A 22,220-nucleotide genomic window follows, 5' to 3' on the forward strand; every position below is an offset into this window, starting at 1 on the left:
TAAATAATTAATGTGTTAACGCGATAAAAACGAGTCAACTCGCTCAGCCCTGCTTTTTAAGCATATTCAGTGATCAGCCTCATTTACCCTTCCCAGCATGCATTGTGACATGTTTGTGATGCAATAGTTAGGATTGAGTGCGGTCAAAGTTACTTAGAAGTGTTATTCTTTGTGCAGCAGTCAGTGCTGTGCTGTTTCATACATGGCTTGGAGATTACTGTTACTTATATGATTGCAAATAATCGCACCATGAGAAAATATGTTCATCCAGTTGGTACCTGCTTGTCTCGTTTTCTGTAGATATGCTGAGAAAGGTTGTGATAAACAACGATAAAGTGCTCGCATTTGCTTAAAATGATGTTTTACTTCGTTCTAGTCCAATTCAAATTGTTGTTATAAAGTCAAATATGGGTTCAATTTGAAGCCGTAAACTCAAAAGTACAGAAATTCATTCATTCAACACAGAACCTACCGGAGAGACTTTATTTCTCAGTTGGCTTGTGAACGGCTCAATGTACCCTGGAAAATCTGGAGAGAGGGAGTTCTGGAGATCTCTGCTTAGACTTTTATTCCTTGCAACCTACATAAAAGAAAAAAGAATGTATGGGTGGATATTAAAGCAGGTGGTGTAAATGTGACTGAAATCTCCTGTAAAAGAACCAATAAAACGTTTATTTTCAGACACAGAATAACAGTTGAGACATTTCTACATAAATGTAATGAAAATAAACGGTAACAAAAGACTCTTTCTTGACTGGACTTCTCAGATTTTATACCAAAAAGACAAAGTCGACAAAGAAGCCTCTGAAACGATTGTATTTATTTTCATCAAATTGGTCCAAAAGGCTCGAGTCAGATCACATGAAAACACACACTTGCAGGGAGCGGAGAAGCTGGCATGAGCTCAGCTGCCACACTTTGTCCCAGTTTCCGTCACTCTGCTGCAGTTTCTTCGCTGCTGGATGATCCGGGTGAATCACAGTGACTGGAACTAAATACTGCATCATCTCTGGTTCTTTTAGACAAACCCGACTCCTTCACTAAAAACAGAACAGAGTCGTACTAACAGGAAACAGCACATTTAAAACTACAAGTATGGGTCTAAGTGGCTCGAGCTCAGCGTTGGCTCCTCTCTGTGGTCGTCCGGGTTGCAGTTTTTTAGATTTCTTTAGAGCCAAAAGTATCACTGTGGCGAAAAGCTATGCTAGCATACCCGCAGGCAACACGTTAGCTCTGGAAAAGAGGTAGCAAACCAACACTCCTCGGCATCAGTGCCACTCTATTACCGACCCCGTCACAGACATCTTTTTATTAATTTTTTTGGTTATCAGATCTTATTACACCATTACACTCCGACTTAAACAGTACGCTTATAAAAAAAAATACAAAAAAAAAGCACTTTCTTTTTAACCGTTAAGAGAAGCATTTCAGGACCACAAATGAATAAAAACAACGAGAGAAGTTGAATGCATCTTTCAAAACTTTTTTAAAACGTAGAATCTATTTACAGCATCATGTCTGAAAGGGAGTATGAAAGCACGACCACGTTCAGGGGGGCGAAAGACGAACCAGGTGAGTAAACTGTTCTTCATTAGAGAGGCGTTTTATTCAAGCCTTCCGTCTGTCTGGAGTCAAAATGACAAGAATTCAAAAGGAGTCCTTCAGTAGAGAAGCGGCAGGGCGTTCAGTCCAGAGCGATGATGTCATCGTCGTCGTCGTCGTTGGTTGCAGCAGCTGCGCTCGATTGGTCCATCCGTGGGCGCTTAGTGGAGGTCTCGCCAGTCTCCTGGTCAGAGTGCTTCCTCTTGGTGCTGCTCGCCGCCGCCGCAGAGCTGGACGACGCGCCTTCCTCCTCATCAGAGTCGACTATCATGATGTCATCGTCCTCTGCTGGAGCTGATTTAGCAGAAAAGGAAAATACCAAATCAGTCAAATCAGCCATTTTTTTCTCTGTAAACTTTAGCAACATTTGAAACATTTTCAGGTGAGAAAGTAGTCGTTTAGATCCCCAACGTGTTGAAAACCTGACAAAATACCGGCTGTTTACCATTTTGTTCCCACGAATTCGGCGCTACTAAAGCTAGCCGCAGTGAGCAACGCACTTCCTGTTATTTTCACAAAATAAAATACCCGTTGCCTTTTATCATAGGGAAAGCCATTACGGTACAATTGGTGCTTTTGTTTTGAAAACAGGAAGTGAGCCTACCCTCGTTGTAGCTAGCTTGAAACTGCCGTTTTGACAGGAAATGACGATCGGCGACGTCACGTTACGTTGCATCTTGGGTAGTTTGAGTATGAGTAGTAACCTCATGATGCATACCCAACATTTCAGAGAACCTAGTATGCATCCGGGAACTTCTCGCTTACTCAAACTCGCATACTAACTCAAAAAGTTAGTAGGAGTAGTAGGAGAAGTATGCGGTTTCGAACACAGCCCAAGTGTAATATATCAAAATGTCCCATTTTTAGAGGAAACATATCAAGTTTGCAGTCACTGATTCAACAATGAATTCAGCATCATATCAAAGAATCCCTGAAGACAGTCTGCAGATATACGTGCAAAGGTCAAACTGAAACCTTCCACCAGATAATGATCCTCACAAGAAAAAAAGAACCGGAGGATTACAAAGTGGTTTAGTCCAGCTTAGATATGAAATGTAGCCAAGTTAGAAGCGAGAAAACCTCTTAAACATTTTACATTTGAAGGTAATTTTAATGGAAGAGCAGCAAAAATGTTAGAGATCAGAGGATAATTAAGCTAAACACTCACACACAGTCATTTCTCCTGAAGGAGGAAATAATAGTGACTGACATTAAGGAGCTGTGACAGGTTATATAGAGGAATATCACATTTATTGGTACTAAGGCTCGATAAATGGCTAGAAAAGTTATCGTTCAGCTACGCAACACCTAACATGTTGAAACGCTACACGTGATGAAAATTCATGCTTGTGCCGACCTTTAAGGGACGTGGACGGCTTGGCGGAGTCTTTGTTGCCGTTGGTGATGCTGTTAACTTCCTCCTGGTTACTCTGAGGGGGCGGAGCTTTGTCCGGGGCCTCGCCTACGACCTCGAACTCCACATCCCGCTCCAGCTCCTCACTGCCAACAGGGAGAGACGCTCTGTTCACTCAGAGGCAGATCGTAACAAGGAGACGGCCTGTACGTGTGCGTGTAAAGCACAGAGGAACATACGTGTGCGTGTAAAGCACGGAGGAACATACGTGTGCAGAACGTTGACGAGGAGCGTGTAGTCCTGCAGGAAGTCGTCGGCTTGGAGACGGCTGCCGTTACGGATCCCAAAGTCGGAGAGAAACTTGCCGTTGTTGGCTGTTGAGAGGAAGATTGTGCATCAAGTAAACGAAAGAATAACCCGTCACTGACTCAGTCTGTAAGCAATAACAACAACAATGGATTCATTTTGGGTCAAACTTTAATAAAATGTTCAAAAATGTGGTATTTATTTCTTCTGTCATTCTGCCCTTATCAAATAGATTTGTCTTATTAATGCTTCACTAGGAGGAAAACTTGGTCATATTCAAATGGTCTATTAAGACCTATTACCACTGTATCAACCTTAATATTTCCTCTCAGATGAAAGTCTTTTAAAGATTTGTTATCATTCATTATATCAACCGTTCTGTTATTAGCTATATTTTAAAATGCTCCTCTTAGAGGAAAGTTTATCCATGTTTGTTAGTTTACTCAAATTACCTGTTATAGTTATACCAATCCTACTATTAGCTAAATTTACTTTTGCTCCGTTATAGTTATACCAATCCTACTGTTAGCTAAATTGACCTGATTGATGTTCTGTATCTGTATTTGATTTTTTTTATTTCTGTATTTCTGTACCCGATTGTTGTTTCTGGACCGCCTTGTTGCTGAAAAGTGCTATATTTCACTTCACTTGACAAATCTGTGATCGTTTTAATAGCTCAAAACTCTGAGCTCTGCATTAAGCGGGATGCTAAATATTAGTGATTACAGTTCCTCACATCCAAGCGTGGGACAACATGTGTAGAGCTGAAGCCCAAACAGGCTATTTTCAGCTTTCTTCCCTTCCTTTTATTCAGTTTTTAATCCAAGCAGCCTTTCATCCTCCTCCTGCCCGCCCCCGCTTCATGTTCTCTCTACACGGCCGGAAGCTGAAGAATCTTACCACAATACAGTAAAAAGTAGGGCTGGGCGAGTTAACTCGTTATTATCACGTTAACTTATTAATTATTTAACGCCGATAAATATTTTAAATCGCGCATTAACGCAAGTTTTAGTCGGAGTCGACATAACCAAAGTCATCTGTAAACTCTGCCAATATGCCGCCCACAGATGTTTATTAACGCCACATCAACACCGTAGAACCAAATGTTCGAGTAAACAAAGTAAAAGACGACATTAGTTGTTGTAATCATTAAAGAAATAGCATTCTTAGCATTGTCGCTGGTACCAATAAATAATCAAAGTAATACTGGCCACTTAAGCTGCTTCTCAACCAACGGCAGAGTCATTCCCCAGAGGCAATCTGCAGGGTCAGAACTAGGATTCTTTAACTTTCCCTTCTCCTCTGCATCACGTTCACACAGTTACAGCAAACACCACCAAGCATGGAGGAATAAAATAAAGATAAACTAGCAGCTAACATCACCGCTACAGGTGTGAAGCTCACGGATCTAACCGGCGCTACTTCCTGTTTTACTTGTTTCAACATAAAAGCACGTATTTCAAAATATTTTTTTAAAAACTCCTGCATTTACAGCCAAGTTGAATTGTCTTCTCAGCGTAGTAGTTCCAGTCTAAAATATCACTTAAAGGCAAAACACACAACTGATAGCAGCAAGTCATTCAAGGAAACAGACAGTGGAGCGAGGCTTCTACATAAAAACTACAGAAAGATGCTGATGATAAAAGTGTGTTTGCACAACAAATGTTATGGCACTTTCATTCATATGGCAGCACATTTAAAATAAAGCTAAATGCTAAAAGCTATACGCTACTTTTGAATTCATTTTTTGGATTCTGCGTACAAATGTGATTAATCATGATTAAATCAGGGAAATCATGTGATTAATTAGATTAAACACTTTAATCGTTGCCCAGCCCTAGTAAAAAGCTTAAAATACAGATGGTTTCAATGTCTTTTCTGCCTTCATACCTTCCGTCTCTCCTTCTTCTGAGGAGATGAGGATGGTTCCTTTCCCATCCTCTATCTGAACATCTGGAGCCACCATGCCAAACCTCTCTTTCAGGATCTGAACAGAAACCCAACATGTAAAAAAAAAAAAAAAGCAGGAACACCAGAGGGAGGCCGTCTGCTGCGTCACTTTACCCTGTCCTGCAGAGAGAGGACCGTGGTTCGGCTGACGTCCACTTTAACCGTGACCTCGGGTTTGCTCGCACAGACGTAGCAGTTTGCGCTGGGCGGATCCAGGATGCACGGCACCAGCAGTTTCTTTCTGAGGCTGGGACACTTGTTCAGGAAGATCTGCGGAGAAGCCAAAAATAAGACGTGAGCGGAGCTGTCAGAAGACTCGCCGCCGGACTCCAAATCCAGCAGACCGTGTTTAAACAGCAGATTAAAGTGCTGGAATCATTCTCTTCTCAGTTTCTGGAGACACTTTGTGACAGAACGGCCAGAAAATAATCCTTTCGGCCCAGCAGTGCAGAACACAACACAGTAAGGGACCACACTGCTTGCTTGTGAGTGGACGGATCGAGTCTACTGCAACAGATCCATGGCTGTGTTCGAAACCGCATACTTCTCCTACTACTCATACTACCATGGGCGTCGCACCCGTGGGGGAGGGGGGTGTTTCGACACCCCCACTTTTACAGCAAGATGATTTCACCTTTTTGAATTTTCAATGACCAAATAAAGTTTTAACAAATCATAAAATGTGTTTTAAAGACTCTGTGCCCTCTCTAGAATAATTCCATCCAGATTTGAGCAGTGTAACTATTGTAGTTTCCATACAGAATCTAGTTTAGTGTGATCAAGATGCAAAAAAAAGCAGTAAAATGGCCTTGTTCTGCATTTTCACAAATCAGAAAAAGGTTTCACAAATCCCAAACAAGGTTTTGATGAATCTATAGCCTCTTTATAATAATTCTATCCAGATTTGAGCAGTGTAACTATGGTAGTTTCCATACAGAATCTAGTTTAGGGTGATCAAAATGCAAAAAAAAAAATGCAGTGAAATGGCCCTTTATGCCCATCCATTTAATTTGCTAATCGGATGCCAACTTCAGCGTCGTGTCTCTGGGCTTGATGCGGCGCTCATGTGCCCCCCCTGTAACACCCCCACATTTAAAAATCACTGCTCCAGCCCTGCCCACTACTCCTACTAACTTTTTGAGTTAGTATGCGAGTTTGAGTAAGCGAGAAGTTCCCGGATGCATACTAGATTCTCCTAAATGTTGGGTATGCATCATGAGGTTACTACTCATACTCAAACTACCCAAGATGCAACGTAACGTGACGTCGCCGATCGTCATTTCCTGTCAAAACGGCAGTTTAAAGTTAGCTACAACGAGGGTAGGTTCACTTCCTGTTTTCAATACAAAAGCACCAATTGTATGGTAATGGCTTTCCCTGCGATAAAAGGCAACAGGTATTTTATTTTGTGAAAATAACAGGAAGTGCGTTGCTCACTGCGGCTAGCTTTAGTAGCGCCGAATTCGTGGGAACAAAATTGTAAACAGCCGGTATTTAGTCAGGTTTTCAACACGTTGGGGATCTAAACGACTACTTTCTCTCCTGAAAATGTTTCAAATGTTGCTAAAGTTTACAGAGTTTAGAGCTTAAGTGAAATCAGCTTTAGGCCGGCTGATTTCGGCTCGGGCAGGAGCGAAATGCATTGTGGGTAAACGCTCTGCATACTGTCTGATCGATGAGTATGCAGTGTGTAGTATGCAGTATGCAGTATGTAGTATGGAAGTATGTAGTATCTAGTATTTAGTATGCGGTTTCGAACACAGCTTTGTTAGTAGAACTCACCGTGCGACAGGATTCCAACTCCCCGGAGAGGATCTTCAGCCCCTCCAACACGATGAGTCCGGCGATAATAGCGTTGGTTGTTGCGATAGCTGGGATGATGTTTCCTGCCATCGCTGAAAGAAATAAAACAACTCTTCTCTGTTTAAAGTCCACATCGCGGTTGATCCACAAAGTAAAGACGCATCCTGAGGCTGGACACCCAAAACTTACACTTTACATCAAAGCGGCTCTTCGTGTTCATGCTGAAGATGTGCATCCGCAGGTTGGCTGCAGCAGTGACAAAGTCCATGGCTGGAGGGTCGTCCTGGTGTCAAGAGAAGAGGCAGGAAGGCAATCAATCCAGGGAACATTAATCTGGGTGCAACACCTCACTGCAGCCGTTTTCTTTAAAGGGACAGTTCGCCTCATTTGACATGAAGCTGTATGACATCCCATATTAGCAACATCAACATACATTTGCGTCTCAAAATCATTCTCCAGGAAAAAGTCAAGTTGCTTGACAGGCGCGGCTGTCGGCAGCAGGCAGTGATACGAAGGGAGAGAAAATAGGGCCAAGCGATTGTGAGGTCTGACTTTTTCCTGGAGAACCATTTTGTGATGCAAATGTATTACTCTGTTGAACACATATTGTTCTGAGAAGCAAGACGCTTTATTTTTTAAACCCCAGCCAACTAGCCGGACTACCTTCATCAACACCAAAACGAGGCTGGAACTCTGCTCACAGGACGCAGCAGGGGGTAAGAAGATGTTCAGAAATGATATGTCATACAGCTTCATGTCAAAAGAGGCGAACTATCCCTTTAATGAGTCCAGCAGCCACCCTGAGTATCCCACAGTAAGGAGCCTCCAGTGGATTAAAGCTTGTTACCAGACACTTGAGACTTCACTTGAACTGCTATTCATGTCATTTTTCTTTACAACCTTAATTCACTGCAGCTTTTTCAATGTATCGGCGTTCTGGGAGAAAATAAATAAATAATCAACGGTAACACCGACCATGACGGCGCCAAGCTCACCTGGATCTGCGTTGTTTTTATCCCGTTTGTATAATAAAGCCTTCGCACTGTTCAAAGGATGTGACATCACGCTACATCAACTACACCCAACTTCATCAGGCACCTCAAAACACACCAGGAGTGAGTGTGCTGATGCAGGCTACACGCAGATTACAGCTTTAACACGACGTCACGGTGTTTTTAGATCAACATCAATCAGGGGTGTTACACACCCATCTAATTAGTATTTAACTAACAGAGACACTGCCTTGAGTTACAATTACTTTTTTACAGTTTGTGTGGAAACAAAACATTTCTGACTGCACTTTTTACTTTTATGCAGCCAACACTTTTGTTTTCAAGGTTCAACCTTCAAAAGTCTTGGCTAGATATATTTATAGTGTGTTTTCTTGCACTGTTTGAAGACCTCTAAAACCTGTTTTTTGTACAGTTGTGTTTACCCTCAATTTAAAGCTGCAGTCTGCAGGATTTGTTGTTGTCATACGTAAAGTCCTACTTTTTGGCATTTTAAGAGTTTACATGATCTATCAGAACGCTTGAAGTTGAAAACGGTGACCTCTGTAGTCGCAAAATGCAAGAAATGCTTATTTTTTAACCGAAAAATAAAAAGTTATTCAACTTCCTGTCCCGCCCCTTCAAAACACATGAGAACTCATGCACGTAGACGTGCACGCCAGATGCGCCTACACGACTCCTCATTCATCAACTCACCTGTCATTTGCGATCATGGAAGACACAGTAAGTAGACTAGCCCGTAATGAAGTTCAATAGTCCAGATAAATAAGCGTGGGGACGAGCCTACCTTGTATCGCGCGTGCACAATCGGTGATTGACAGGCAGCAGAGCCCAGCTCGTAACCTGATTGGTTACCTTTTACCGGTCCGGTCTGCAATTTTGTAAACAAACCTGCTGGCTTTGGAGGGACCTAGCGGGACATATAGGGGACCTAGAGAACTCTTTTTTTTTGTATTGGGGTATTTAATGTACTACTTTCAGAATCCCCGGACAGTTCCAGGCATTATGCTTGAAAAAGAGTTGCAGACTGCAGCTTTAAATAAAACTTGTTTGCATTTCATTCACTTTACTCTCATATTGTTTTTTGTTAGGCTTTTCAGAATACAACCATATGTGTCACTTTTGCATAGATGTTTACAGTTAGTTGAAATACTTGAAAATGTCAAGGTGGTGACAACTGCCTCAAAGTCTCTGAAAGGCCTTAAGGGCGGATTATAGTTCTGCGTCTATCGTCTTGACGTGTTGCTTTGGTCTGGTCACGAACCACTTTTCATGTTATGGTTCTGCAACCTCGCTCTGGAATTTCTCGGGACGCACAGCAGTTTCCCCTCGCGAGAATTTTGGTGGGCGGTGACGAGAACTTCGGCAGCGCCGGCGGAAGTGTTTATTTTTCAAAAAAAAAAAAAAAAAAAAGTGTATGCAAGATATGGATCTGGAGTTGCTCGACATCGAAGAAGAACAGCTTCTTTTATTGGAGTTGGCGAAAATGCAAAGGAGGAAGCCACACAGACAACCGGAAAGGCACACCGAGGACCAATCACAGCCGCTTTTGTCTGCGCACTTCCGTTGGTGGTCTGCGTGCGTCTGTCGCGTTGTCAGGATTTTTCTGAGGCGCACGACAACGCGCGCAGAGCCTCTGCGTGGGGGAGTGGTCAAGATTTTGACGCTCGCAGAGGCTCTGCGTCCGAGCGTCAGAGGCTTTGCTTCTGAAGCATAAATCAGGCTTTAGACTCCAGAAGGTTAAAGGACTCACAGTGGTGTGTTTGATAGGCTAGCAGAGAGGCTACATCCGTATAATCAGGCTCCTGTTTCAGGCGTGCTCAGTACCGCGGTTCATACCCGCGCTTCGCTGCCCACAGAAAAAGAGATTAAAACATTCTTCACTGCTCTGCAGTTTAACCTCAGTAGAGCTGAGACAGTCAGAGGGTTATGCTGGAGGAACTGTGGCGCACAGCTAGCAGAGCATTTTCACATATCCTGGAGCTGCCCAGCTATTCAACCATACTGGCGAGAGATCATGCGGATAATCCAAAATATTTTTGGTGATGAAATTCACTGCTCTTTTTCCGCAACCTATCTCGGCAGTGTTGCCACTGATGCGAGACAAATATCTTTTAAAAATATTATGAGCAGCCAGCAAGAAAGCTGTAACCCGGAAATGGCTGCAGGCTTCACCCCCAACAGAGACAGACCGGATAGATGTTGTGACAAACATTCAAAATATGGAAAGGATGACCTTTTCGCTAAGTCTACGGAGCGATAAGTATGCGCAACACTGGGAAAAATGGATTGTGTTTGTGGCCACAAGAGATGCTCACTGAGCCATTACTGTATGAACCGACTTATATCTCCAGCAGCATAATGTCTGCATGAATGTGTAGGGCACCAACTGTTTGTTCTATGTTTTTCTGTACATTGTTTCTTTCTATTAAAATAAAGTACAAAATAAATAAATAAAAAATAACCTCAGTAGAGCCTCTTCAGTGCCCACAATCTGATCAACTTTGATACTGTGGTGCAGCATAATGGACGATTGTTTCAGTTCATAACATACAGCAACATCTATCCAGAAGGCCACATCTCTCCTTACTGCAACAGCTCCCATCCCATGAACGTGTGTCTGTTTTTTTAAACTTTGTGGCTAAATTAGCAGCAACTCGTATCATTATTTAAAATATGCCATCTTCTCCTGACAGTGCAGTGAAGTCATGTTTGCAGAGTGTTAATCACTTCCTGTTTACCAAACAGGAAGTGAAGCTCAGCAGGTGGGTTGAGCAGCTGTGATAATAATCAGACGTCTACTCTACATATACTAACAGCATCTTTACAGGTCGACCTAAAAAGTCAGTTAGAAAGCTCTGATGCTGGTCCATAAAGCTCTGAATGGTCCAGGACCAGAATGCATCAGGGACCTCCTGACCCAGTATGAACCTTCCAGACCCCTCAGCTCATCTGGATCCGGTCTTCTATCAGTTCCCAGAGTCAGAACCAGACATGGAGGAGCTGCATTCAGCTTCTATGCTCCACATGTCTGGAACAAACTCCCAGAAAGCCTCAGATCAGCTGAAACACTCAGTGTGTTTAAGTCCAGGCTGAAGACACACCTATTTTCAGCTGAATAAAGCTCCAAATCTGAAGCTGGAGTTTCAAAACTTATTCACATTTTAACTCCTGATTTGATCTATTGTTCTTATTTCTTTCTTTTTTGTTTAAAATTTAAATCATGCTTTTTATTTCTGTTTTAATGCATCTGTAAAGCACTTTGAATCACCTTGTTGTTGAATTGTGCCGTACAGATAAACCTGCCTTGCAGCCAGTAGAGGGCGCCGCGTTATTTCTAACTTCTGATCCTTCTGATTAAATGAGCTGTGGTTCCTCATCCAGTTCTGCTCAACCTCTGCTACATTGAGTGACTTTTCTGTTTTTATTACATTTTAACTGAAACTTCTGTCTGATGTGTGATTTTTATTTATTAATTTCAATAACTGCTGGAACTTTAATCTACCCTCCAAAGGGACCAATAAAGCCTCGATTTATCCATCCATCTGCTGGTCCTGGATGGTTCTGCCCCAGATTTCATCAAAAATCAAGTTGACTTGAGTTTTTAGAGCTGCAGATTCACCTTCATCATCATCACATTCTTTCCGTTTTGGCCAGTTTAGCAGTTTTTTTTTATTTTTTATAAATGAAGTAAACATTTATGTGATCTGTAGAAATCAACCCGCTGGTTAACATCCAAGTTAAACCAGAAGCTTCATCCATCCCCCCCCCCCCCCCCCCCCCCCCCCCCCCACCCCCCACTTCTTTTACCCAAACCAGCCGTGCGTCCTTACCTTGTCCCAGACCAGCTCGGCGCCCTCGCCCTTCTCCTGCAGCTGCGAGCGGAGGGTTTCCACGCTGTGCTGGAACAGCTGGCAGCAACCCCAAACACCCAGAACCTGCTGGTCCTTCAGACCGGAAGCTGGAGTCTCCTCGTGAGGACGCGCTGGAACACACGTATGAGCACAGAGATGAACACAAGCACACAGGAGGAGGTCTCACATATGCTGAACTTGGACTTTTTAAAGCAATAATCCATTTGAACGTTAATTATAAATGTCTGTTTGCTACAAGGTGATGTTCTGGTTGTCCTTTCTTTATGGAAACTGGAGTCTTGGGCTGTGTTCGAAACTGCATACTCATCGATCAGACAGTACACAGAGCGTTTACCCACAATGCATTTCGCTCCTGCCCGAGCCGAAATCAGCCGGCCTGAAGCTGATTTCCCTTAAGCTCTAAACTCTGTAAACTTTAGCAACATTTGAAACATTTTCAGGAGAGAAAGTAGTCGTTTAGATCCCCAACGTGTTGAAAACCTGACAAAATACCGGCTATTTACCATTTTGTTCCCACAAACTCGGCGCTACTAAAGCTAGCCGCAGTGAGCAACGCACTTCCTGTTATTTTCACAAAATAAAATACCCGTTGCCTTTTATCATAGGGAAAGCCATTACCATACAATTGGTGCTTTTGTTTTGAAAACAGGAAGTGAACCTACCCTCGTTGTAGCTAGCTTGAAACTGCCGTTTTGACAGGAAATGACGATCGGCGACGTCACGTTACGTTGCATCTTGGGTAGTTTGAGTATGAGTAGTAACCTTACTCAAACTTGCATACTAACTCAAAAAGTACTGATATAGTAACTAAAAAATATATTTTTGTGTAGTTGTATATTGCAATAATAATCCAACGGCACACCGTTTGGGAACCACTGGTTTGGAGATAAGTTCTGACAGGTGGTCCGTCTTCGTTTGAATAAAGGGTGAAATATTGATCTAAGGTCCACATACCACTATTCTCAAGCTGCCGCCAGTCAAGAGGCGTAGGTGCTTTCCTCTTCTTCCACAGCTTGTCCATGGTCAGCAGGTACATGATGTCATCTTTGAAAAGCTTGGTTGGGAGAGCCAATCACAACAAAGCACGTTAAGATCCTATCTGAGCAACATGACTTGCAATAAGACGCTTCCTACAGATGACAACAGTGACTGTGAAGCCTCATCAGTTCTATATCAACACGTCTGATTCATTTTCAGTAGGTTTGCTGGCAGTTCTGGGCCCGCTGTGCGTTTGAAATGACAATATATGACTATAATATATAAAATTAAACACATATACAATAATGTGAAACTGTGGAAACACTTTGTTTACGTCTACAATGCCTCGCTTTATGTGAAACAGCTGCACTGTAATGCTTCTAAAGAGTGAATCAGTTAAGGCGAGACACTACAGGTGAATAGGGTAATATATTAAAATAATAGATATCACCATGAAACTTCCTCAGCTGATTACTTATACAAGTATGAAAAAAAATAGTTCTACAAATTTGTATGTTTAATTATGCAAATTAGGCATCATCTCATTAAATATGCGCACATTTGCATATATTTCCGGAAGATAGATCTGAACATATGATAAAGCCAGGTGCATAATCTTTTTTTCATTTTGTTTAAAAACAAAATTAAAAGAAAATTACAGAGAGATTTCAGGATATCTGCTTTCATTTCCTAGGAAATCAAAATATACTGTCCATAGCCTAAAAAAAAACAAAAAAAAAAACATCGATTTTCACCATATTTTTTATTATAAATGTCACAAATCAGGCCAGGAATGATTTATCAACAAATCCTTCTGTAAATATCTTCAGAATACTGCTAAGTGTATAACTGGAAAGTTTGGTGTTAGTAGGTGCTCCATAGGCTGAGATATTGATACTGGAAAAATCCTAAAGAACGATTTTGAGAAAACGGCATTTAAAAGATTTAAATAGGGGAATTCAATACATTTGTATTGGAAACAATTGCTCAAAAACAGAATAAATGCTCAGGCCCATAATAATACTAATATTGAATAAAATAATCTTATTAATAAAGAATACAAGCTCAATGTACAATAAAAGATCGGCATGTATGACCAGCCTCTGTCATTAACTCCCCTCGGTTTCCTAACGGCAGTTTACGGTCAGGTGTGCCGCTTCCTGATGCTTCATCAGCTGATCTAATAGATTTTCTTTTATTGCATCTTGCAAAGCGCAATTGTTGCTTTCTTTTCTTTGAAAGTTGCGGTGTTTTGGGGCATTTTCGGACCGTCAGAGTCCACCACGTGATGCGTCTGAGCGAATCACGTTAGCAGAAACCAGCAGCAGCCAATGAGATTTTGTCCTAAAATAAACATTTTAATTTATGTTTTCAACGTTCTCTTTATAGCAGGTTGAAAGAACACACATTGAAGGCGTAGACTGGCCCAAAATCTCAAAATTGACTGCATGAAAAATCACTGTTTTTGCCTGCCGTGTCTCGCCTTAAGATAGAGCAAAATGACAGCATTAAAAAAAATCAGAGCAATGCTCAGATCTTACAGCCAGGGTGAATGCAGTAAGCAAAGCTCCAACTAGCAGGGAACACTAATATATCTCATCTCTGCTTCAGTTTCATGTGAGTTAACAGTTTACAACCACAGGTGCGACCCGAATCGATGCTAATATGCAGATCCACAGCCTGACTCTGCCCCTCACTGTGCTTAAGGAAAGCTGTGAACTCGGGGCGTGAACCTGCGCTGCCCACCTTGTTGAAGAGTTTGACGGGGTCATATCCGGTGGAACGGGCCCATTCTTTGGTGGACACCCGCTTGATGTCTCCGTCCTTCTCTGAGGCGGTGGCGCGGGCCGCCGTCTCTTCGGGTTTCCCTGGTCACAGAACACAGCATCACTCAGTGGACAGCCGATAATTCGTCTTCGAGTCGTTCCACCGTTCGTCCCGTTGTGTGAAGCTTTCAGTGAGCAGCAAAAGAATTTTAAGGTATAAATGGTGCACTCACATGCAGCCTCGGGGTCTGCCGTGTCGGGGGACACCTCTTGATCTGCGTCCTCTTCTCCAAACAGCTGGCTGGAATTAAAACAATCAGCATATGATGCACAGCATACGCACCTCTATTGCTTCAGACACATCAGAAATAAAAAGGGCTGGGCAAGTTAAATCGTTAGTTATTCAACGCCGATAAATTATTTTTATATATATATATATATATATATATATATATAAATAAAATTTTTGGGGGCTTTTGTGCCTTTAATGGATAGGAAACTTCAGAGAACCAGGAAGCAGGGGGCAGAGAGAGGGGGAACAACACGCAGCACAGGGCCAGCTGCAGCGAGGACTATAACCTGTGTACATGGGGCGCCTGCTCAACCCACTACGCCACGGACCACCCCTGTTTTATTATTTATTTTATTATTGTAAAAGTCTGTTGCTCACAGGCTTTTATTCTGTAAAAGTCTGTTGCTCACAGGCTTTTATTCTGTAAAAGTCTGTTGCTCACAGGCTTTTATTTTGTAAAAGTCTGCTGCTGTCTGCTGTGGAACCGGAAAAGAAAGTAATCGGCGGATCCACCAAACATGGAGAAGGGTACGGAACTTTTACTCGGCCATTTTCATGTTAAAGTTCTTCCAGACGGCGGAGTCGACAGAACCAAAGTCATCTGTAAACACTGCCAAGTTGAATTGTCTTCTCAGCGTAGTAGTTCCAGTCTAAAATATCACTTAAAGGCAAAACACACAACTGATAGCAGCAAGTCATTCAAGGAAACAGACAGTGGAGCGAGGCTTCTACATAAAAACTACAGAAAGATGCTGATGTTAAAAGTGTGTTTGCACAACAAATGTTATGGCACTTTCATTCATATGGCAGCACATTTAAAATAAAACTAAATGCTAAAAGCTTTACGCTACTTTTGGATTCATTTTTGGATTTTGCGTACAAATGCGGAAATCATGTGATTAATTAGATTAAACATTTTAATCGTTTTCCAGCCCTACTTCAGACACATCAGAAATAAAACATCTTCAGTACCGCAAAAAAATAAATAAATTGAAAAACGATTGATTTCTTTAGATGAAAAAAACACTTTTAAACATGTTAGTCTGACCGAATCTGTACAGAAGCAAACTACATCCAGTTAAATGTTAAATGCTCCCCGTGCACAGAGGCTAAATGCAGTTCAAGGCCTTTTGCTGCGTGTTATCCTCTCCCTCTGCCCACACTTCCTGTCAGGCAACTTTCCAGTAAATGATGAAAACAATGCTTAAAAGCCATCGAGCTTCTCAAAGCCTGGCTAACGCACCCAGATGAAGCGTTTCCAGACTGTTGCTTTGCTCTGATAAATCCTGATTTTACAACCGTAGCATCATCAGACAAAGGACGCGTTCAGACTGCATGTCAAATGAGGCCCAAAATCCATTTCTTTTGCTCATGCGAGACTCAGATCTGATCCTTTCATGACGGTGTGAGCAGCACGAGTCGCTTGGAAACCCATTTTTTTCCAATTCCAACTTGGGCCACTTCCGTATGTGGTCATAAAAGAGACATGTGGGATTTTCTTGCAGCACGACCTCAGCCTGTGCAGTCAAATCGCAATCCATGCGACTTCGAGGCCACAATTCTGTGCAAGAAGTCACCACAAATGCGTCTGTCTCTTCTAAACATGATGGACGGACAGATGTCAGCCAGTGGGAGACCAGCGAGGTGCTGGAACAACCATTTAGGGGGATAATTCCTGTATCGTGTGATGTCTTTGTTTTACAGTTTGAACATGGTCAAACATCACCATTTAAGTACCTTAAAGACGACATCTGAGCAGAGAATTCAGCTGCATTCACAATGATCTCATCTGTGCATGTACACCGACTCTAACTCACATCAAACACAGAACATATCAGGGTGGCTGCGTTTCAGATATCGGTCTGAACCGAGTTGAGATTAGAACGATTCTTACTTGAAGAGATATTTGGCCCAAACGATGCAGTGAATGGGCTCAGACGGCGTGTTTCTTATGGTGCATCCTGGGAAGGTCTTCTGGGCAGGCTTAGGTTGGCACTCATAGCACTCCGTCATTCCCTGAGGGAGGACGACCACAAAGAAAGATGAGAAGACATGCACAGCGAGAGGTTTACTCAACTTAATTTATAAAGCCCTTTAAAACAGCCGTGGCTCAAACAAAGTGCTGTACATGAATAATAGCACAAACTATAAGGCATAAAACACAAGAACAATGTAAAAATAATAACAGAAACAGAGTCTCATGCTGGGTTAAAAGCCAGGGAATAAAAATGGGTTTTAAGATGAGTTTTAAAAATGCACAGTGAAGGGGCCTGTCTGATCAAAATCAAATCAAATTTATTTATATAGCACATTTCATGTACACAACAATTCAAAGTGCTTCACATAAAATAAAAGCATTGCAGCAGGGAGTGGAAGAAGCATTAAAAATACATAAAAGAATATAAAGAGAAACAAATAAAATAATTTAAATGAATTTAAAAACAAGCAACAGTCCAGATAAGTTCAAAGATATCGTGCAGATTTCATGCATAGACACATGAGAACAGAAATGTCTTTAACCTGGATTTAAAAATGTCTCCATTTGGTGAAAGTTTAATCTCCACTGGCAGTTTGTTCCACTTGTTTGCAGCATAACAGCTAAATGCTGCTTCTATATGTTTAGTCTGGACTCTGGACTGGACCAGCTGACCTGAGTCCTTGGATCTAAGAGCTCTGCTGGCTTTATATTCTCTGAACACATCACAGATGTAAACCATCAGCAGGCTTTTAAAATCTATTCTGTGACTGACTGGAAGCCAGAGTAAAGATTTTAAAGCTGCTGTGATGTGTTCAGATCTCTTAGTCCGGGTTAAAACTCCAGCAGCACCGTTCTGGATGAGCTGCAATGGGAGGTCGTTCCACAGTTTAGGACCAGCACCGGTCCTAAACTGTGGCTCCGTCTCCTCTGAGTTTACGTTTGGCCCTCGGTGCCTCCAGGAGCAGCTGATCAGCTGACCTGAGGCACCGGGCAGGAGCAGCTCAGAGAGGTAAGGCGGGGTGAGTCCATTTAAAGATTTAAAAACAAATAAAAGAATCTTAAAATGGACTCTAAAGTGCACATGCAGCCATTGGAGGGAGGCTGAAATGGGAGTAACGTGCTCCCTCTTAGGTGTTCCACTTAGGAGGCGAGCGGCAGCATTTTGGACTAACTGGAGACGTGTGAGGGAGGACTGGCTCTGACTCCAAGACAAAGAGCAGTAATCCAGCCGAGATGTAATGAAGGATTACTGTTTAGTCTTCTCCTATAACTTCACATAAATATCTGAAGCACGAGCCAGTTAACAGAATATTAAAGAAGTAGAAAAGAGAATGATGCGGATGTGCTACCTTTTTGATTACTGTGACCTGTCCCAGGTATCCAGCGGTGCCGCTTTCAATCAAAGGAATATCAGCCGCCAAACACATCCTGTTCACGTGGTTACGGGCAGCTGTGGGAAAATATTCAGTCGTACGATTTAACCCTTCTGTTGTCTTATGGGTCAAAAGTGAGCCACTACCATGTTTAGCTGTAGAAAAAAATACCTTAAACTGTCTTTTTCCAACTTGAAATTTTATGACTTTTCATTAGAAAAAGTCAGACTTTATTTTTGTTTATGTTTCCATGTGGGCTGTAACACCACTAGGGTGATTGTCTTTTTGTATTGTGTAACAAAAAATACATGATAAAAAAATGTATTGAGTTGAGTTGAATAGATAAATAACAGGTGGTTTCATCATACAGAATAGATTTTGGATTTAAAATTCAATTAAGTTGCTTTATTTTGGGGCCTTGGTAGGACAAAGGGGAGTAAACAGAATGTTAAGACCGCACAAAGGGTTAAAGGAGCGGGCGGCTTAAATATTCAGAAAACATCTGAGCCATCAGGTGAGCGCATACCTCTGTTATCTAAAGCGTTCATCACCAGCATGAACTTTCTGAAGAACTCCACGTTGTAATCGGGGCTGTTGGGAGACAGAAACACAAAGACACAACCACGGTCAGTTCCCCAGAAGGATGTTCTCTCCCTTACGTGAGATAACGTGCGGAGGAAACTCACTTCATGACGCTGTCGTGGTAGGATGTGATGTTTGCACTGGGGCAGAACTTCAGGGCGCTCTCCTTGGCCACCTGAAGAACAACAGGACCAACAGAGTCAACCCTGACGCGAGCCCAAACAACGCCGCCAGCCTACAGGGACGGAGGAGAATCACACGTCCACATACCTCTGCTTTGGACTTCCCAACATGCTTCTTCTGAAAGAGGAACTGACGGTTCAGGTTGCTCACATCAATCGTGTCCAAGTCAATCTGCAGGAATAAGTCGTGTTAACATGTAACACTACAAGTATGGCAGCCTACTATAATCAACCCATCATATATATCCTATAACCATCTAATAAAATATCAGTATCTATAGGAGGACATGCTTGCTGTTTGACTAAATGTTTCACTGCTGTCTGTGTGAGGATTCTGGTCCTTCCTGATTGTAAATCGTCATGATTGTTCAGTTTCTCCTCTGCATTAACCAGTAAAGAAAAAAAAAAAACAAGTATCTCTCATTTTAACATTCTGCCTCTTCCGTTGTGACTACAGGACTGTAAAAGCATTTCATCCTCCAGATTAAAAGGTCACAAATGTGAAAAGCCTGCAGGGACAAAACAGTCTGCAGCCAAGAAGAAAATGATGTTGATGACACAGCGGCCCTTTGGGACATTCTGGAATTAAGCAAATTACTAAGTATCAAAATCAACAGATACAGGTGAATTTTATTTTAAGTAACGAATGGTCTGAATGACAGAAACATTGTTTTATAGCATATGGTATATATTTATTTTTGTGATTATATATTTATTTAGATATTTAGGAAATGTATATATGGCATATATTTATATAGGTGCATTGTAGTTAGGATATTTAAAAATTGAAGAGTAGTTAAAAAAAAGAGGTGGGAAACTAAAAAAGTATTGTACTTCTTCCCATTCCTTTTTCGAACAATGTGTGGTATTTTTCATGTATTAGCACTTTATGTGATTTAATTTTTTATGTTTATTTCTCTGTACAAATAGTTATATACATTTTCTTTTTTGTACATGTTCGAAAATAAAAATTTATCAATCGTGTTGAGCAGTAGGTATCTGTAAATTTTATAAATATCCGACTTAATGTTTCTGAGACAGTAGTCACAAACACACACAAAGAATCACTATATATGCATGTACATACACACAGCTACAGTCAAACAATGATCTTTAAGTTTTAACACGTTTGCAGCACATATAGACCTGGAAAAGCTAAGCAGAGCGTTGTCTCTGCTCACTATTTTTATTTTATATTTATATTCATTGTATTCAATTCTATTCGCTTGTTTTCACTTTAATTGTTTACATATCTTTTACTGTATGCTGTGGAAACACAACAATTTCCCAAATTGGGATGAATAAAGTACTTATCTATCTATCTATTTATCTATCTATCATTAAGCCAGGTCAGAGAACCTTACAAAGAAGTTGACCGGCTAACTTAGCAGTGGTAATGGCGCCAAATGTTACGGCTACATCGCCGAGGAACACTTTACATTTCTACAATTTAATGCACAGGCCTGAACACATTACCGTGCAGACAAAATATAAGAAAACCGCCACGAACATTTTAACATATTTCAATACGGCGTCTCGGGAATTAGTCTGAGCCCTCACACCTCCAGCCGCAGCCTATGCAGCACAAAGACCTAGCTAGCATCATAGCTAGCATCATAGCCGGCTAGCTAACAAACATAAAGGCAACGTACCACTTCTATGTTTTTGAAGCCCGTGAGGACCAGGTTCTTCAGCAGCTCACAGCCAATCCCTCCTGCTCCCACCACCAAAACCTTGCAGGTGGACAGGGAGTCGGCCAGCTCTTTACGGAGGGAACCCACAAGTTGGACCATGTTGATCTGATAGAAACAGAGAGCCCGCAAGCACCAGGAAGCTAGCGGCTAGCTTCAATTCCTTCTAAAGAAGCGAAGCCCCGCCCACTTCCGGGTCATCCTTTTCTTCTTCGTCTGTTTCCCTGTTTTCTGTTGTCCTAGCCCCTAGCGACCTCTTGCTTACCGACTACGTTTCAACTTTAGTTTCTTTTTGTTGTAATTCTGTGTGATACTTTTCTTCCAAAAAAAAAAAGTTTACACAAAAACATTTGGCGTGTTATTTTACGGAAGAGTATTAGGGCCAGGCATAAGAAAAAATAATAATATTTTGCCTGTCGAGATTAAAGTCAACATGTCGAGAATAAAGTCGAAATGTCGAGAATAAAGTCCACATGTGGACATTTCAACTTTATTTTCGACATTTCGACTTTAATCTCAACATGTCGACTTTATTCTCGACAGGCAAAATACAAATATTTTTTCTTATGTCTGGCCCTAATACTCTTCCGTATTATTTCTTTGAAACGGTCACCAAACAATCCTATCTTGATTCTTAAACGCACACCATCACGCTCAATGGCAGCCATTTTTCATTGGCAGTCATTCACACGAATTTGTGGTCATGTAGAAGAGGTTGAAAAGATGCAATCAAAAGCTCCAGAAAATGTAGAGGGAACATGAAGCAAATCGTTGTGGTGCGGGTCAAAATTAGTTTTAAGGGTTCACAAACTCCTCAAGAGTTGCTTAAAATACTTGTATTCAAACTTTTTGTAAAATTGCATATTCAACAAAACAAAATATAATATATATATAGATACACAAACGTGGCTCCTCTGTGTCCCAGTCACATACAAAATTAGAGGAGTTAGTGGCCATTTTATTGGCATATGTACATAGATAGGGGAGACCGGGGTAAGTTGAGCCACTTTTTACATTTTTCATCACATCCGTGCACGGGGTAAGATGAGCCACAGTGTGGGGTAAATTGAGCCAGCACAAAAAATGTCAGGTTAACAAGGTAACTTTATTAGAAATACGACAAGAAATACACCTCAAATTCTCCTCCTTTTGAACTCTAATCAAGTTAATGTGAATTCATTCTAAAAAAATCTAAAATTCAGCCATTCATTCAATTCAATTATTTTCCAATCATTCAATTAGTAGGCTACAAACAGTACAACAAGAACAAGCAATTCATCTAAAAAACAGTTATTTCTAAAAAATCTAAAATTCAGGCAGTTAAATTCATTCAATTCAGTTATTCAATCACCCAATGTCCCAAATTGCAGGGGAACATTAACTGCCTCTCCCTTCTTGCTGTGCCCCCGACACTAAAGGGCCGGGGCAATTTCTTCACAATGTCCTGCTTTGAAATGACAGCCTCATCCTTCTCCTTC

The 22,220-nt window shown here is 41.5% G+C and overlaps 1 protein-coding gene across 1 annotated transcript; it reads right to left on the reverse strand.

Moving 5' to 3' along the window:
- Positions 1-651: 651 nt before the first annotated feature.
- Positions 652-20,912, reverse strand: uba2 (ubiquitin-like modifier activating enzyme 2). The gene is made up of 17 exons (XM_075470722.1): positions 20,704-20,912; positions 19,140-19,223; positions 18,974-19,044; positions 18,814-18,878; positions 18,264-18,364; positions 16,831-16,952; positions 14,878-14,945; positions 14,625-14,746; positions 12,855-12,954; positions 11,859-12,010; positions 7,205-7,298; positions 6,995-7,107; positions 5,327-5,482; positions 5,153-5,249; positions 3,225-3,330; positions 2,960-3,102; positions 652-1,896 (listed from the first exon to the last, which is right to left on the reverse strand). The coding sequence occupies exons 1-17, from the start codon at positions 20,842-20,844 to the stop codon at positions 1,685-1,687; spliced, it is 1,947 nt and encodes a 648-aa protein (XP_075326837.1). The 5' UTR covers positions 20,845-20,912; the 3' UTR covers positions 652-1,684.
- Positions 20,913-22,220: the final 1,308 nt, after the last annotated feature.

The sequence above is a fragment of the Odontesthes bonariensis genome, chromosome 7, assembly GCF_027942865.1.
Source record: "Odontesthes bonariensis isolate fOdoBon6 chromosome 7, fOdoBon6.hap1, whole genome shotgun sequence".
Classification (NCBI taxonomy): domain Eukaryota; kingdom Metazoa; phylum Chordata; class Actinopteri; order Atheriniformes; family Atherinopsidae; genus Odontesthes; species Odontesthes bonariensis.